General features: G+C 33.3%; 1 protein-coding gene across 1 annotated transcript; it reads left to right on the top strand.

Annotated features, from left to right (window-relative positions):
* Positions 1-902: 902 nt before the first annotated feature.
* Positions 903-2,499, top strand: LOC140750145 (aquaporin). Its single transcript, XM_073083534.1, has one exon. The coding sequence runs from the start codon at positions 1,110-1,112 to the stop codon at positions 1,914-1,916; it is 807 nt and encodes a 268-aa protein (XP_072939635.1). The 5' UTR covers positions 903-1,109; the 3' UTR covers positions 1,917-2,499.
* Positions 2,500-19,295: the final 16,796 nt, after the last annotated feature.

The raw sequence follows: 19,295 nt of genomic DNA, 5'->3' as shown, positions 1-19,295 counted from the left end.
TCATCTTATGTCAGTTAATTTTAAACAAAAAAAAAGTTATCCGATTATCCGATTTACGCAATTATTAATTCATTTGTGATTGAGTACACCACCATGTCAAATGATAAGATTAAGCTTAATTTAGGATTAAGTGCAGTAAAATTAATTAAGATTATACTGATATCTCCATTTATTTTCAATTTATATATCCTGAATGTCTGCTTTATATGGGTATGATGTTTTGCAAAAAATGTGAAGTAATGTAAATAATTTCGTTTTAGACATTTTATTAGGTACACTGATAACCTAGTGCTTGAGACTTGGAATCTCAACCGGGATTCTAGGTTTGATTCCCAGGTACGCACCTCTAATTTTATAAAGTACGTATCATTACGTATTAGAAATTATATTTACTATAAAGGAAAAGAAAAACATTGTAAGGTCCACGTCTGAGCTATGACCACTGAGCTCTGAGAGGAGACCCGAAGTGGAACAGTAATGGTCGACGACACGGTTCATCGACACTTGTGGATTGTTTTAATATGCATGTAAATAATGTTTTATATAATATCAAAAGAATAGAGAGTGAAATATATTTGTAAGAAATAGTCTTCTTTTGTTGTTGATGCACTTAATAATTTAATCTCGATACTTCTTTACTTTCACTTTCACTTTATATTATACGTTAATAATTTACATAATATATTTATTATTTCTTACACTAAATCATATTTAGAACTAATATTGATCTTAGACCATAAACTTATATAAACATTATAAAGTCTTAGTAAAATCAGTATATTCAAACACCGCAAAAAACATAACATGTACCCAGAAATCCGTTTAATACTAGGCTTTAATACGAGATAACGGTAGCATATCTTTATTTATACTCAGAACTTGTATTCGTCTCACAGAGAGACATCAATATTTTGTTAGACTGCACCGAGGGGCAGACGTGTTCGCGAAGCGTTTCTGTAAGAACTTTACTAACTATACCTGTGTTACGCTGAACTCTAATAGTGTTTACTTATGCGCAGAATAATGGCAAAATTGTAGCCATATACGTTTAGAGGTCAACAACCTCCGTTCCAAGTGATTTGTGTTAATTTAAAGAACAATCCGATTTAATGGTTGAAAAAATGACAGTGCCGCCGAGTTCCCAGTTTGTCACCGTCGTCGAGAGCATTGAGGTGAAGAAAAAGGGAGTCGCAACATGGTGTGCCCTTAATTGGAAGCCGATTCTGGCCGAGTTTGTATCTACTATGTTTTTACTGCTACTGGGTTGTATGTCGTGCATACCCATAGATGGAATAAGTCCACATCCGCCCATGTACTCGCCTTTTGGATTTGGATTAATGGTCCTGTTCAATATTCAATCATTCGGCCATATCTCCGGAGCGCATATGAACCCATCGGTCACCTTTACCGCCGTTTTGTGGGGAAAGATGTCAATAGTTCTCGGAATAGCGTATGTTATTGCACAGTGCCTCGGTGCGATAGCAGGGTACGGAATTTTGCTTGGAGTTACTCCTGTGGAGATGGTGGCAGACGGAGTGTGCACTACCCAGCCTCACCCTAATCATTACATTTACCAAGCTCTTATTATAGAAATATTCCTGTCAGCTGCGCTTGGTTTTATCAATTGCGCTGTATGGGACCCAGTGAATGATGATAAACAGGACTCGAATCCTATAAAGTTTGGTTTAACTATTGCTGGACTGTCGATTGTTGGAGGACCGCTGACTGGAGCCAGCATGAACCCAGCGAGATCGTTCGCGCCTGCGTTATGGACCTGGACGTGGAACGGACATTGGATATATTGGGTGGGGCCCATGATTGGTGGCGGGCTCGCCGGCTTACTCTACAAGTATGTTTGGCTTGGTAAATCAGAAGCGAAGGATTTTGAAGTGCAAAGATTAAATGAAAGGCTATAAATATAGTCTTTATTCTAAAAAACTATGTACTGACTTCGTAGTACTGCTTTTGAAGTGTTATCGATTGATTTCGACACATAATCCACTAGAACTTATCTTGTAGATTGAAAATACTGAATTACGCAAAGTTACGGTCGTGGATTAAAGAAATAAATAATTATTAGCTTAATCCTTTAACACCTGAATGACGTATAAAAGTGAAGTGAGCTAATTAATTCGATTAAATAATCAAGAAATGATGGAAAAACCCAAAAGATAAGCTTAATAAAGAAATACATTTACCTAGTCGTATGTTCATAATTGAAATGGTCACCAAAAAGTGTGTCAGTTTATAACTGTGTATCATTTAAGTCAAAACTATTTAATCCTATAAGATATAGTAAAAATTTAGTTTTTATTGTTCCGTGGTAAAAATAGTCTTAGGATAAATATGGCAAATAATAATTAGTCCTTAAATGTTGTTAGAACATCATGTACCTACTACTAATCTAATATGTACTAAATACTATCTGTAGAAATATTTTAGTACATGTATTGTTATAATTGTGACTAAAGGATTTATCAATAAAGTATGTATAAATAATCAGTATTTAGTAGCTGATACCAGATTTAATGATATTTTACTGATAAAAGATGTGTGTTTAAATATTTGCAGCTTTGCAATACGATGCATTTACACTAAATATTATCTTTCATTGTAAATGATGTCAAAACGGGAAGTTATCGGCTTATCATTCCTGATTATACATATTTACTGGGCGGACAAATTACTTTGATATCTTTTATCGTAGGAATACTATCATGTTTTTATTTTACACGTATGTCATAATCTCGCGGGACTTGTTGATGTGTATTTTTATGAAAATATTTGTCATAGCTGTTTTTACTATTAGTAAAATTGAATTTATATTTTTAAATCAATTGATCTCAATTTTTGATTGACTTCAATAAGGCACAAGCTTTAAATTTAATCCAAAAGATAGCCGATAATGAACGTTTTTAAAAACTTTTTATATTTTAGATATATTTATTGCCTGTGGCTTATAAATGTTGGAAATTTATTAATATGACATACGAAATTCAAGATAACTCTTATGTATTGTTATGTGAGTATGTTAATATCATGATAAGTTTTTTGAATTAAAAATGTGAATTAATTCATTTCAAACACAAAAATATCTTTCCAAGGTTACGCTGCAATTACAATTTGTTTTACGCAAATCAGTAATTGGCAGTGTAAAGTTTATAAGCAAGTATTTCCATATGTTAATTTGAAATTGAAGCATTTTAAATAAATTGTTATATTTTTTGCTAAAATTACCTGTAATTTGTTAAGACTGTTACACCGTCTAGTGATATATGGTAATAAATAAATAATTCAATATTTATTTGTATATTTTTAAGAGTAGTTAAAAAATAAAATAAATATAAAAACTCGGAGTATTTTTTTAATGAAAGATAATTGATAGCCCCGTCACATTCCTGCATTCTTAATTGTTAATGTCATCATAAAAGAAGATAAAATATGCGTGTTTCTCATTATTTTGATAATTTTTATAAGATATAAGCAGTTTGTAGACAATCTCGAAGAATCCTTGTTAGATAGCGTTATCAAAGATCTAAAATATTTCGCAGGTAATTAAGGTATCATAACGAAGATATCTGATTGGTATATTTATATAGTACAAGCTCTATATCTTGTATCTTGCTCTATATCGAGTTTAACCACATTTATATTATTATCTTAATGCTATGACCTTTTTGTCATTTATAATTGTTCATAGTCATGTTTTTTAAACATCAAAAACACTTGAGTGTGAGTAATAAACAGGATAAAAGTTCTAGAAGGTGTGGAAACATTATTAATTTACACGTGGCCAGTGCGATGACTAAAGAGTAATCTCCATTCACTCTGAGGCGCGACCTATGCCCAGCAGTGGGAATGTAATTAGTTGACGACGACACATACTCATTTGAGAATAGAGGCTGCTACGTGAAGTAAGGTGGTATTGCTTAATTTTAATTAGCTACATGGTTTTGTAATCACCACTTTTCTAATGTCAGTTTTTTATTTAATGATGCTTAAAATGGTGTAGTTTTCTTGATATTTAGTATTTATTATTATTACGGCTTAATCGATAGGTTATAGATGTCAAGGGGATAAAAGTCTAACTCGAAAGTTGACAAAGTTGCAAACTTATTATGAAAATATCTTTAACACACTTTGGTGTAATATTTGGCTATTCGCGACCAATCCACCGAGTCATTCGCCGAACAATAGCACCTATGTAATCGTCGTGCAAAAACACACATTCAAAACTTTTCGCGGCAAAAAACCTACACACTGCCAAGACTTGTGGAGGCGTTAAATACACCCGAGAAGGTTATTCTTGTTTTCGTGCCATTTCGTCTGTGCTCGGCGAGTAAATAACTGCTGTATAAAAAAGCGAGAGAACTCCGTGCGCGATTTCTCCCAAACATACATACAACTGGTTTAGCAAGCTGTCCTGTCCTTGTTAATAGTTCTGAACCTTGTTCTCAAGTTGTAAGTGCACTCACAGATCTATGAATGGACGAATTTCTTGGCAGAAGTTCAAAATTAGTTTTAAACGGTGCTATGTTAGTGCTTAGAAAATGAATTAAGTTTACGTTTCTTTCTCAGCTACTATATGGGCATTCACCAAATTTGCCAACGCAGATTCCAAATTTGGGTTCAGATTCGGAATTTTGGATTTCTGTAACAAAATCATTTCTTTATGCACTAAAGAAGAATATAGGAACTCAAAAATACTGTCATACTGTTCATTAAAATACAAAAAATAAATCATTGACCCAAAATACTGAAATGATCGGTTTATAGATATAATATGATACTATACCACAAATAGTTCCACGATAAATAATATAAGACAGTAAAAAAGTTTTATTTTTTATTTTATTGAATAAGACGAATTTTATACTTCACGAGTTTTGGCCCGCGGCTTTGCTCGCGTTACAATTGAGCAAAATCCTTCTTAGAGGATGCCTACGTCATAACATCTACCTGCATGCCAAATTTCAGGCCGATCCGTCCAGTTGTTTGGGCTGTGCGTTGATAGATCACTATGTCAGTCAGTCACCTTTGAGTTATATATATTTACATAACTTCTATCGAGCATACATAAGTACACACGCGATTCTTCATAATCTATAGATGAATTTGTAATTAACCTTACAACAGGTATGAAATTACATAATGAACACTATACAAATTCTGGTTAAGACGGCTGAAATGCTAGCTCGTATTGCTGTTTTCCATTAAGGTGCCGATAATGGGACGTTAAGTCAACAGTGAGATGAATCTGCGTGCTCCGGAGTTAATAGCACCGCGGCTGTTAGTTTTTTATTCCTTCTATAATTGGATTCCGTGTCACTCTCGGATAAACCTTCGAGGCTGCCCATTAATACATTATCTGAAATATTTATTGTAAATTGGTTTACCTTAATAATAGGTTTTGTTAAGTATCTTTAAGAAATAGGTATAATGAGGAAAAATGTTTGCTGTCCAGTTATACATTTTTAAAAGCTTGTTCACGAACAAGAATTTAAAGACGAATTCCAAGTTCGTTTCTGTTAAATATAATAAGTAGATAGGATCATGGGGTAGCATAGGTCATGGATGTAAAATTACAAAGAATCTACTACTTTAACAGACATAATGAAATCTTTGTTTAATAATATTAAACTAAATTATATGTTTATATGATTTAATATTATTAAACAAAGATTTCATCAAAAAATTGTTTGTTAATCATCGTAAGTCGGTACCAATGTTTTGGGATACGTGAAAATTATAATGAGGGGGAGCTGGAGTGAAGGAACAATTGTTTATATAACAAGCAAACTGGTCTTACATTCGCTCGTAGGTACACACAAGAATATGTTTACTCGTAGCTACATACTGAACCAGTAAACAGAACGATTAATGAGCATTCTATACAGAATAAACTATTGATGCTTAGCTAAATAGTGTTAGGTCGAGTCCGCGCCAAACTGCTAGTCTGCTCCGAATATAGAAACGAGTCGCATCGCAATAGCAAATTTTAGATATTAACGGGACGAAGACAGCAGCTGCGTTAGTGTGCCCTACGTTACGGAGTATATGTTAACTAAACCTGCGCGCAACAACTTCAGAGCGGACTAGAAGTTTGGCGCGGACCAAAACAAGTAGGTATTAATATACCTACTATTGTGTCGGTGTAATCACCGACACAATAATATAAGTACTTAAAGTTTTAATACAATCATAATAAACATCGCCTGATCGAGTAGATTTCGAAATTTTGAATAGAAAACTACATATTCATATCTTCAACAAAATAGTTATTTATTATCTTATCAAGATTATTTTCAACTAAAGTTATTATTATTGGCATGATGTGACGTCACTACAATAGCATTACATAAGTTTCAAATTTGTGATTAAAACTCAAGATGATTGAGGAGTCCGTTTAAATCCCAGGCATGCGTCTTTGATTTTTAAAATGTTATGCTATAACCCGGAAAGTGTAATAAAATATACGCCATTGTTCAACATCAGGTGGCACAGAGGAAACATCTACAAGGAATTCAATTGTTTATTAAACAAAGAGAATCTTCTCTTGGATGTACCACGTGTGTACCACGTGACGTGTGTATTAACTTTTCCTCAAAACAAGGTAGGTATCCGTGCCACGAATGTATGAGTATTTGAATGACCTCAAGTAACAGGTTTTCGAAACGGTGGTTATCCTGTTCATGTTTACATTGTATGATATGAGTTGCACTTCAGACTATGTATATGCGTAGATTAGTAAATATACTTCGCCGCCTTGAAATTGAATGAAACCACAAAAGGCTGATTTGTCAGTTATTTTTTTTGAATTCTTGACAAATAAAAAATATTTTTAGAGAAAAATTACGAATAAATAACTAATACTAATAATAAAACAAATACTAATAATATAATAATAATAACTAATATTTCAAATATTCTAGGGACATTTTAACACGGAGACGTGGCAAAACTTTTTACGCAACTATATCAATTGTCAAAACTGTTAAAATTTGACAATTGATATAGTTAAAAATTTTCTTGTTAGGAGTGAGTAATCATTACTAATCTATGTGTATATGTAGAGACAACGGATGTAATAGGTATGTGCATTTTGTTATCATGCACTTGATGTTTTGAAAAGTTAAAGCTATGGATTTAAATCAGGGTTGCCACCTTTTTTCTTGAATAAATAGTGTTTCTTTAAATAAATGCAAAATATGGTTCTTTTGAGAAATTTAGGAAAAATGTGAATTAGCGATAGAAATAATGAAAATCATTAATCTTTTGTGCTATAATATATAGTTCAATTGACATAAATATAGTACGAGTGCCAACCCTAATTTAAATCTACCATAAAAATATCTGACACTCATAAAGTATTACGTAATGGTTTCCATATGTTCATCCAATTTGACACGTGAATTTCTATCACATAGATAAAGATTAATATATTTATCACTTTTATCTTATCGTTATTGTAAAATTTGACAATTGAAGTAGAGGTGCAGACACGCTAGGACTTATATTAAACCATAAGACACAAGATTAAATTAAACTTATTTATTATTTATTAAGTCTAATGTGTAAATTTTATTTATTAAGTCTGATGTGAAAATAGCTTAAAACACATACTGTTTTTCAATTAGCTGCCACCTAAGAATCCATTCAGGAAGCGTTAATATGGTTATCGAAATCCGGTCAAATTGAAAAAAGAAAATAGTTTAAAACATTAGTCATTACAAACACATTATTAAAATATCTCAATTAGTATTTGTGGTGTATTTTTGAAAAATTAACAACATTTTAAAATTGTAATTATTTATTTATTTGGATTTAATTTTTTTTTTATAATCTTTCAAGAAACTCTTTAACTCGTTCTTCTTCAAACTTCAAGTAACTCGTCTAAATCGATATGTTCCATTTTAAGTTATATACCGTCAAAGTGTCTATCATTAATGGAAGATTTAAAAACAATTAAAACTCATATAACTCAAAAATCAGTAGTTCGCGTCTGGAAATCGTACCTCGGACCCTCTGATTGATAGGTCGAGTTTCAAACCACTAGACTATCACAAAACACTCGTATTTAGTAAACTTTAAATTAATGCAGCCAGGCGTCCCGGGAACAGGGAGAGCTTACAACAGGAATGTAGTCTAGTCTGCGGTAACACTCTCAATCATTTAATGGGAGTTTATCTATTGATTTTCCGATGACTCCCAATGGAAATCAATCGCGAATTCTAAAAGCAAATGCTCGTATTGCTGCGATCGGAAGAGATTACAAAACTTGAAGCAGATTGCAGCTTAATGCTGACGTTTTGCTGATCTATTCGATATTGGATTTTATTTTGTTAAATAAAGAACTTTTGGAAGGTGGTAGAACCCTTTGTGGTTCGACTCCGGCGGCACCACCGCCACACCTATTTCTACCTAATAACAGCAGTGTTAGGCGCTGCTTTGTTCCGGTTTGAACGGTGTGGTAAGGGAGATATACTTTTCCGAGGCGTTCCAGCTTAGTCCTCAGGGGTAGCGGCGCATCTGTGGCCGACCTCAGGTAGGAATATCTAATCCTATCTGGGGTTGATTACAGATGTCCATGAGCGGCAGTAGCCATTTACCATCAGGTGGACTGCATGCTCGTCTGCTACTCTTATACTATAAAAAAAACCTATTGTGATGTTTTTTTTATTAGATAGAAGTAGCAATCGAAGATGCAGTACACCAGATGGGACGATCATTGCCAAAAATATACAAAACAGGGTAGTGGACATTGCCGTCAATTGATATGTGTAACTGATTCCATACAAGACAGGATTTCTAGCTGGAGCCGATCCCGGTTAGGTACGATGCTACGTCTGAGATCGATGATACTGGTCTTTAAAATATAATATGAATGATGATCTTTAAAATATAATAGGCGCGTACCCACATAGCGAATATTGCAATTGTATTTTATCTTAATTATCAACTAATGATATTAACTCACTTTTGAATGGAAGTAGCATCTTATAATGCTTCTTGATAAATATTTACTGCTGCTCTGAAAATAACATACAATAAAAATATTACTTTTTAATTCTATCTCTACTTATCTTGAGAAAATTATCTGTGAGAAAAACCCGACATTACGTAGAATGTACGTGCAAATATATTTATAGGTTGCTTAAAATTGACATCAATCAATGACGTGGAGATTAAAATGATGCAAAACATATTTTTCAAGTAGTTATTACGTAATGAATTATCACTATTTCCATCACAGATGTGTATCTCATATCTGTTATTCCCATACTGTTATTATGCTAGTCGGTCGCGAAAGTAATTCCAAAAAGTTGTTACGTAAAAAAAATTATCACTATTTCCATCACAGATATGTATCTCATATCTGTTATTCCCATACTGTCATTATACTAGTCGGTCGCGAAAGTAACCGAAACTATATATAGTTAAGTTATAAACTGCTTATTGGTACATCAGTGCGTGTGTGCAATGCGCTTCAATATGAGTGGACCACAGTGGACTCCCCACAGTGGAGTCCGTTGCGCAAATAGCTTAAGAAATAGTTTTTCTTTAAGAAAATATCTAAAAACATGCTCTTCGTAACGTCATTTTGTTTTTGTATTATTTTCAGAAACCGCTCATTTGAGATCCAACACATAGGGGTACACACAAAATAATAGGTCCGCCTAGGGGTATCGGCCATATTGGATTTAGAATGACGTCACTAAATCAATTTATCATACATTGTCATCTACACCAAACCACAGGTGTGCATAATTTCAGCTCAGTCGGTTGGGGCTAACTGGTTTTAAAGTTGCACCAATTAACTTTATACACGTGATCTGTACCCTTACCATGAGTTTTTACGTTTTGACAAATATGACTGTTTTGGTATTTGTGTACGTATTTGCCCATACAATTTCTAATCAGCGCCCCTGGCGGATGGTGTCAGAACTTGGAAATTGTATGGGCCAATACGTAAACAAATACCAACGTTTTTACGTTTTTCCAAAAAAATCTGTTTTTGTGTTTGTTTACGTATTTGCGTATAATCAGTTCTGATACAGTCCGCTAGGGTCGCTGATTGGAAATGTATAGGCAAATACGTAAACAAATACAAAAACAATCATTTTTGTAAAAACGTAAAATCTCATACTAAGGGTACTGATGCCAGTTAAATTAAATATTGTAGCTATAAAACATAAATTACATATGAAGCCTGATTAATTACGTCGATATTACTATAATTTTTATCAATAAGGGCAATAAAAGTGTGTGCACGGGAATTATTACAGATAGAACAGCGTGATAGTGTGATCTTTTCGTGATTATGACGTGTGAAGCAATAATGATAATAATAATATGGCACGTCCCTTATACAGGGTTACCTTTTGATGTTATTATAAAGGAGATGTTTCAAAATGTATGGGCTCCCGGCCACCTTTTGTACACTATACTAAAAACTAAGAAAACATGCAAAGAACAATTCGTAGGGGTTCATTTTCTTCAAATCATGTTCGTTTAATTGTTTAAAAACAAATAATTTACACTTAAATTTGCAACACAACAGTGGAAAAACATCATGGCGGTAGTGATTACCGTAATAATGTCATCTGTCATTCTATTTTAACTTACTATGTACATTATATACTTTTTAATAAAAATTTTACGCGAATGGGCGTAGATATATAAATATTGTATTGTGTGTATTGAGAAACAATACCTATATTTGATAAACATTAATTATATTTACTTTCATAAATCTTGACTTAAAACCATAGATTAGTACTTAAAACAAAACATACCAAAATATGTACTTCTATACCAATTTATTTTAGTTAAAACATTTATGTGTGTAAATAAAACAACTTTAAGTACACATTTAGATAATATTTTATTTATTCTTCACTTAGATACAGTATTTATTCATTTTCAATATCTTCCCTTATCAATATTTTCATCCAATCATGTAGCAGGTTCTGTAATATCTTGTGACGAGCTCAGCCCAAACATCAAACAATGGTCATAATGTGAGCGCAACTACGAGTACCTACGAGTACGGTTCGTTGTCCAGCGATGCAGTAGCAATAATAACTGATTATTTTGTCATCCCAAGAATGTCCTTGTCTTGCTATTGTAATTATCTAAAAAGAGAAATGTAAAAAGATTGGCTTCTCTAGTTTAAAATTATTAACGATTATTTCACGATTAATACAGCTAACTGATGTATATTTTACCTGATGATATTGAATCCTTGTCAACACAATTCACAGCGATCGCACGAAAGTCACAAGAGTCCATAAAACATAAGCTGGGTAAATAAGTAAGGTAGAATCAGTCCAAAATCGTAAGCAGCACAGAGCAGAAACATATTCAGGATTGAATCTTCTCATCAGTACATATTTATTCAACGTTTACATTGGTTTTCACTATTTTATATAATATAATATGTATGTCGGAGCAAATACGGCAGTTCCCCTATTATAAAATGAAATGATTAAACACCTGAGGTAAAACTACCTGCATTTTAAATAGGAAAACAAGTGCACGTGCGCCGGTCCTATAAAAAGGGCCGTACTGGCGATATCGAGACATTACTGCTGGAGCTGTGGAACAGTGCGGACCTCCTTAGGACGTCGTTATGCTGCCCGAAGAATAAACGAAGCTCAACAATTCTCGTGTGGTTTGCTTTCGAAGGTTTCATCGAGTCATTCATCAACATCATAACAATAATTATGACGTCAGCGGTGCTGACGTCACGTTTTTTTTTAAACTGTTACTCCGTTATGTATATATCTACTTTTACACATATCAAACTGTCAACTCCTTCTTTTTTAATTTGACATGTCACTTACATCTATAAAACCAGATACTATTTAAAAGGTGGTTTTGTTATAATTATTATAAATAATTAATTAAATTCAGAAATAATGACGGGATACCCAAAACAAAAGCCAGGTTGTAAAGTACTAAGGTGACAATAACTTTACGACAAAAACAGCGAAATACAGAATTACCGACATCCAAAGAGTATAGTAACCTATGTGTACACATGAGGGGTACACATGGGTTCCCTGACCGACATCGATAGTTTTGAAAACTTGACATTGACAATATTCCGTCATATTTAATATTTCAATGAGGAATGCTTATTTTAAATATTTTTAAACAGGAATACTTTAGGTTATCAAAATATGTGTATTTTTCTTCAAATATACAAATTATTCGTGTTTTTTAGATATAGTGTACATGAGATGGCCGAAAATGAAACATGTCTTTTATAATTAGGTAAAACTATAGTATTCGTCTTTTAGACACATGCCAATTATTGAAATTGTTTTAGTAGTTCCCAAGCAGTATTTGTCGTTATTCCACTACTTTCATCTCGTTTTGTCATTTCATATCGTAGTGGGAAGGGTTAATACCTTGGCCAAGTGTGAATTAGTAGACTTCACAAACCCTGGATTGAGTTTTTTTAAGAGCCTTCAGTCGAGCAGGATTTCTCACGATATTTTCCTTTGCCGTTAAAGCAAGTGATAAAATTAATTTCTAATTACATCCCATCCCGAAACTCGCTGATTGAGGGGCCAAGTTTCAAACCAACCACTCCTTATACTAAGGTCTGTTTATTAGCGAGCGGAAATGTATGTCACTCAGTAGACCTTTAGATAGTTCTACAAACTTTAGTTTCAAAGCATTTGCAGTAATTAAAGATTTATTTAGCATACCAATGAAGGATGAGTATGATTGCTGTTCACAAAGTATCTCGTCAAGTGATAAATTATTCAGGTGTTATTACGAGTTGTAATTTAGTTGGAAACACATGAATCTTCAAAGCCAGCCTGGAAGGCAGACAAACAGTGAGTTTGAGCGCTGGGCGAGTGATGAGGGTCGAGCGCTCTGCGATATTACAGTACACTTCCGATGGGAACACATCGAAGTACCTATTCGATTTGTCGCTCTACAAACTTTCTCTTAGGCAGAGAATAAATTTATATTAAAAAAATGCCTTTAAGTACAAATAAAAAATAGAATTTTCGTTTTGATTTTTTCCTATTTTTCTTAGAAAACAATAACATAAAAATTAATTGATCAGTCATGTTAGGGCTTTCGCCATATTGGATTTAGAAGAACTTTATTATATAAGCTAATTGTCCATTGTTATCCAAAACAAATTTGCATGTTAAATTTCAGCTTAATCGGTTGTGTAATTGTCTTAAAACTCATTTGCAAAAAACTGATAATAAAACGATGAATTTTTAAACATTTTATCAATAAAAGATTAAATAGCATTCATAACTCTTATACAATTGTAATACATCATTATACATAATAGTTTAATGATCTTCATAATAATGTAATAAATATTGTGATAAGGGTTGAAAAGACATTTGCGATATTGCACAGTTCCGGAGGGACCTCCTGTAAATTTGGTGTATTACGACACTGACATTTTATTAGGGATCAGATCAGAAAAGGAAGAAAAAATAAGATTATCCTTACTAATATTATAAATCCGAAAGTAACTCCGTCTGTCTGTGTGTTCCTTCTTCACGTCTTAACCACTAAACCGATTTTAATGAAATTTTGTACAAAGATAGTCTGAGACCCGAGAAAGGATATAGGATAGTTTTTATCCCGGAAATCCCACGGGAACTAGGGATGGTGATCTAAGATCGATTAATCGGAGAATCTTTTGGACCAAAAAGTCGATTATTTTAATCGATATAAGTAAGGATTGAATCGTAAACTATGCATTTGATCAAGTGTGATGATGATCTTTAAGTCTTTAAAAGTTGTTGTCCATGAGCCCACGAAGGTTTCAGAGTTGGTACGAACAATATTCGCCAGATGGCGCCACTGTCATTCCAATATAGGTACGAATTTTCAGTTTTATGTATGTTAGTATGTCATATTATTTTCTTTTAAACGCGGGCGAAGCCGCGGACAAAAAATAGTGAATAAATAAGTATGTAAAGGTTTATCTAATTTAGTGATATCTTTGATATACATACGCTGGTTTGTCAATATTATGGTTGCAACTCTCGATTATTCAAAGGATAAAGTACAATAATATACAAAGTGCAATATGTTTTGTTATTATTTTTTTTGTCTCTTTCGGTCAATTCATTTGTGTTACAATTATCCGAATAAAATGTTTCTTTCTTTCTTCCAAACGAGCATGCAGTCTACCTTACGATAAGTGGTAACAGCTGCCCATGGACATCTGTAACCAATTTATATAGAACAGGAGTTCCAATTAAAACCACTCAGATATGTTACCACTGCTGAGGACTAAATGGTAGGACACTAAGGATTAGCCGGCTTCCATGCCCATCGAAACGCAATAAAATAGATGTGGCGGATCTATTTCCCCGGATCAATTATAGATAATGATTTCTTTCGTCTCTGTTCCAATTAAAAAAATATCTCGGAAAATACATAGTAAAGAAGTAAATCTATCATTATTAATGACTATAATCCCTTGTGATAAAGATAGATAGATACCATGAGCATGCAGTCCACCTGATGGTAAGTGGCTACTGCCGCCCATGGACATTTGTAATCAACCCCAGATAGGATTAGATATTCCTACCTGAGGTCGGCCACAGATGCGCCGCTACCTCTGAGGACTAAGCTGGAACGCCTCGGAAAAGTCTGTCTCCCTTACCACACCCTTCAAACCGGAACACAGCAGTGCCTAACACTGCTGTTATTAGGCAGAAATAGGTGTGGCGGTGGTGCCGCCGGAGTTGAACCACAAAGGGTTCTACCACCTTCAAATGTTACGTTCAAATCTTACGATGTTACAAGTACATAGCCTTAAATCTTCCTATAAAAATATTCTGTTCAAATCTTTGTGGTATTTATAAAAATAATTTCATTCAAACAACGAAATAATTTGATCAGCTTTTTTATTTTTACTTTTTATAACATAACAAGTTTTTGTGAATACATAACATTTTAAACAATATTTACTAACGAAACAATAGTTGAGTAGCGTGTTTGTGTAATCGGTATGTCGATTATGTATGTACATTGTTTAGTAATGGTATGTATATTGATATAACAGGCTACACTCTACAACAATTAAGATTAATAAATTAATAGGACTAAGGGCTCGAACACAAAACTTTGCGAACACGAAAATTGCGATGCGAATTGCTGCGATGCGATATCGTGCGGCGTAGCGTCTCTCAGGGTGACCAACAACAACAACCACTGTGCGATGCGAATCAATTCGCAAGTTCTTGCGATGCGTCGAGGGAGCTCGCAGATTTTTGCGATGCGACGTCGCATCGCAGTTTTGTGTACGAACCCTAATAGTTATTTTCTCTGTTGTGACACCCTAATATTTATTTTTGAAATGTATTATTTTAACCATAGTTTATTGAAGTATTGTTAAGGTTTAACACTTCTCAAAGTCGATAAGGTAACTGTGTTACCATTCACACTATTGGATGAACTACGTAACTCTGTTCCGTATTCCCGAATTGCGAAAATGACCGATGGAATACTTGGCTCTACAATTTCTTGTTAGCTTAGGAAGCTCTGTGGATAGAAATTTAACCTCACACAGTGAATACGTTTGACACAAGGTAGTGTTTATCAAGTCATGTACATTCATGCTTGAAGGTGGTAGAACCCTTTGTGGTGGGACTTCTGAACCACCACCACCATTATTGCTGCCCAATAACAGTAATGTTAATCGCCGCTGTGGTTTGTAAAGACATGCTAACCCAAAGCGTTCCAACTTAGTCTTCATGCACCTGTGGTCGACCTCATGCAAGACTCCAATTTTATCTATTTGATGACAGATGTCCATGGTCCGCAGTAGCCAATTACCATCAGCTGGACTGCATGCTCGCTTCCTACTTCTGTGTTAAAAAAATATGATCGCGCGTTTTCGTTATAAGTTTTATAACGTTGTCGTATTATATCAAAAGAATATATGTAAACTTACAATTCGCACATGAGCATATCTGCCAAATACATTCGATGAACATTCGTATTACATATACACAACAATATAAAATCGCTTGACAAAAAGAGAGCAAAACGTATTGAACTATTCATCTCTGTGTTTGCGTTTTTATATAGATAAAATATTTTTTATTATTTTTGAAGCTCTGAAAAAATATTCAAAACTAGCCTTGTATAACAATGGCTAGACGAACGTTTAATGAAAGCAAAAAGTTTTTCTGAAAACAATTCAATAGGTATACAAAAAATATATTGAATACTTTTCATACACGAGTACCAAAAATATGATTTATAAAATCTCGAAGTTTAAAATTCAACTTCAATTATTATTGCTTTCATACACAATTACGAAAGCTACAGTAAAAATAAAAGTCATATTTGATGTACCTATAATGAACGTTTAACAAGTGAATGGAGTTTTCGGCAAAAACATTTTTAAAGCGGAACGAATGAATATGCAAATCTGTTCAATGTGGCGCGCGGGAGCGTTCGGTTCAAAAGATAGGTTTAATTTAAAAAATTGGCCAAGTGCAAAGTCAACCGCACCTGGAGGATTCCGTACAATCAAAAATTTTAATATTTTTAATTTCTAGTATTATTATGGCGGCTATACACACATTGTGAAAATTTGAACTGTCTACCTATAACGGTTCAAAAGTTAGTTGGAAAAATATCGAATAGCAGTTTGTTGTATGGGGACCCCTTTTTGTGTTCAATTTTTTTTATTTTTAGTATTTGTTTTTATAACAGCCACCGTTATGCATCATCTGTAAAACATTCAAGTGTCTATTTATTATGGTCCCAGAGAAAGAGTCCTGTGACAGACGGACAGACAGCGAAGTCTTAGTAATAGGGTTCCGATTTTACCCTTTGGGAACGGAACCCTAAAAAATATTAGGCTCACATATATGACACAGGGATGTGTATATGTTTGTGCTCACAATAATATAACGTATAAGACTAGCATTCTCTTGTTATCTACACTGTTTGTTATCTTAAACCTTCGCAAGCAATAAGGATTTCGCGTATGACATGTAGTAACACATAAAGATAATTCAAACACGTGAATTAAAAATACAAATGTCATATTATGGATTTTCATGAAATAAAATAATGAGAAATATTACATTACAGATAAATATTACATCTATTTCTTGCGTAAGGACAACTCAATAGAATGACGAATCTTTGACATGTATAATTAATTTAAAAAAATGAACAGTAATTATATGTTGTGCTATATTTACCATGGAAATGTAACCTAATGTAAATTAATGCCGCTACCTCTAGTATTCTGCGACGCCCTCTCAGGGCATCACATATTGCTCATATTTTGTTGTAAGTTGTGTGTGTATTTTGCAATAAATAAATAAACAAACAAACAAATAAATAAATATAAGGCGATCGTCAGTCCTCAGAAGTGGAAACGCTTTTATGATTGATTTCAGATAGAACCTCACATCTCTATGAAATTTATTACAGATACGGCAGTGACAACTTACCAGGTGCATTACGTGCTGATTTGCTATTTCAATCTTATAAAAATATTTCTAGATATACTTATAATATAATTTTGACATTCATGCTTCTAAGTCTGGTATCACCCAGAAACCTTCAGAGATGTTGTTATCTATCACTTTATCCAAAACCTTCAATATATCTATGTAATTTTAATTACTATAAAATACGTAAATATAATTTTATTAACCTAATAGTATAGTACTACATGTACTAAGCAATAGTACTTAAGTTTAGATTAAAAACCATGTTTTATGGATAGGTAACCCTTCGCTATATAGAGCACTACCGACTCTCCTATGTCTTATTTTATAGCAGCTGTATTAATCGTTTTTCTTCGTTTTTCGATTTAAAATGTAAAGTAGACAAGCAGAGTTACCAACACTTCTAATAACATGTGATCATTCAACGTCTTTATTAGTAGTATATCGATGTGATCATTGATATTAATTGAATTAATTGTCATATTGCTGTAAATATTTTTTAAATAGATTATTTCATTGACATTAACGAACTCATTCGTTGAAGAAGAAACGTCAAATACGGCTTTTTATATGTTGGTTTGAAAAAAGTTCTTTAAAATAAGTATAGATTCGTAAATTATACATATATACTCAGTTTCAGTATTTGTATAGCTATATGTACAAATGTGAAACAAACAAATGTTTAGGCCGTACTCAACACAACACTATTTGTGTAATCGAACGGAAAGGGCCACATTTTGGCAGTAGGTAATCTTTGTAATGCCAGCGAAGAAAGGCCAGATTTATATTGTACGTCCCATAAACTGCCCGTTTAGGTGGAATTTCTAAAGGTCTTGGGCATAGTTGCTCCAGATAATACAGTACTATAATGTATTATTATAGTTTGAAGGGTGATAAATAAAGTAAGTCCACTGGTTGAGCAATACATCTACGATCAACTTAAAGTTCATATGTTTCTCTTACTTATATATTTACCCGATTAAGGAGAGTAGGTAACATTTTTCGTAAATTTTATGTATGTATGTTTTAATTGATTTAAGGCATGCTAATGAAAATCCTTCAGGCTTCGGGGATTTTCACGTAATATGAATTGTATTCGTCTAAATTGTGGAAATAACAGGCTATATATTGAACCAGTCGGGATTTTTTTTATAATTATGTTTCTAACTTACCTCTTCTTCCAAAAGTATTATTGAATACATTCTATTATATTTACGTGTTTTAAAGCTCGCTAAACAACAGCTCTTCAGTCTGAGTTATGTAAACGATGCCTGCAAGAGAGTTGCTCCAACTTATTCTATAAGGGTAACATCTGTGTCTAATTCAGCGTAGGACTACAATTCTACTTAATAGAGATTACCTAATCAGTTTGGGGATGATTCAACCTCGACCGCAACCAAGCGACATATCTATATATAAAAAAATGAATGTTTGTCTGTATGTCCTTTATAGAATCGTACACTATGCATTTGATCTTTAGCAAATTTGTGCATTAGTTTTTAGTTTTCTAAATTGGTACGATCCATTTTTCGACAGTTGACACCACTGTCATTCCAATGAAGGTACAATTTTGAGTTATATGTATTTCATGTTATATTTTTCAAAACGCGGGTAAAGCCGCGGGCACTACTAGCATCTTACATAGCTATTAGCTATACATCCCAGTTGTGTAACCAACCAGAAATGAAATTTAAAATGGGTCTACTCTAGTAATTTAGAGACCGGAAACTAGTGTGAAAACACTTTAACTAAGTGCGGTGAAACTCCCAAATCCACTTTATAATATTTGAGTTTTGATAGCAATGTATGCGAAAAAGT

Source organism: Epargyreus clarus, unplaced genomic scaffold, assembly GCF_041222505.1.
Source record: "Epargyreus clarus isolate Ecla_fem2 unplaced genomic scaffold, WU_Ecla_fem_2.2 ptg000019l, whole genome shotgun sequence".
Lineage (NCBI taxonomy): Eukaryota > Metazoa > Arthropoda > Insecta > Lepidoptera > Hesperiidae > Epargyreus > Epargyreus clarus.
Note: the sequence above shows the minus strand (reverse complement) of the source record. Positions and strands in the feature narration are given on the sequence as shown.

Excerpts from the sequence above, each read along its gene's own strand:
- LOC140750145 (XM_073083534.1), top strand. The coding sequence starts at position 1,110 with ATGGTTGAAAAAATGACAGTGCCGCCGAGTTCCCAGTTTGTCACCGTC.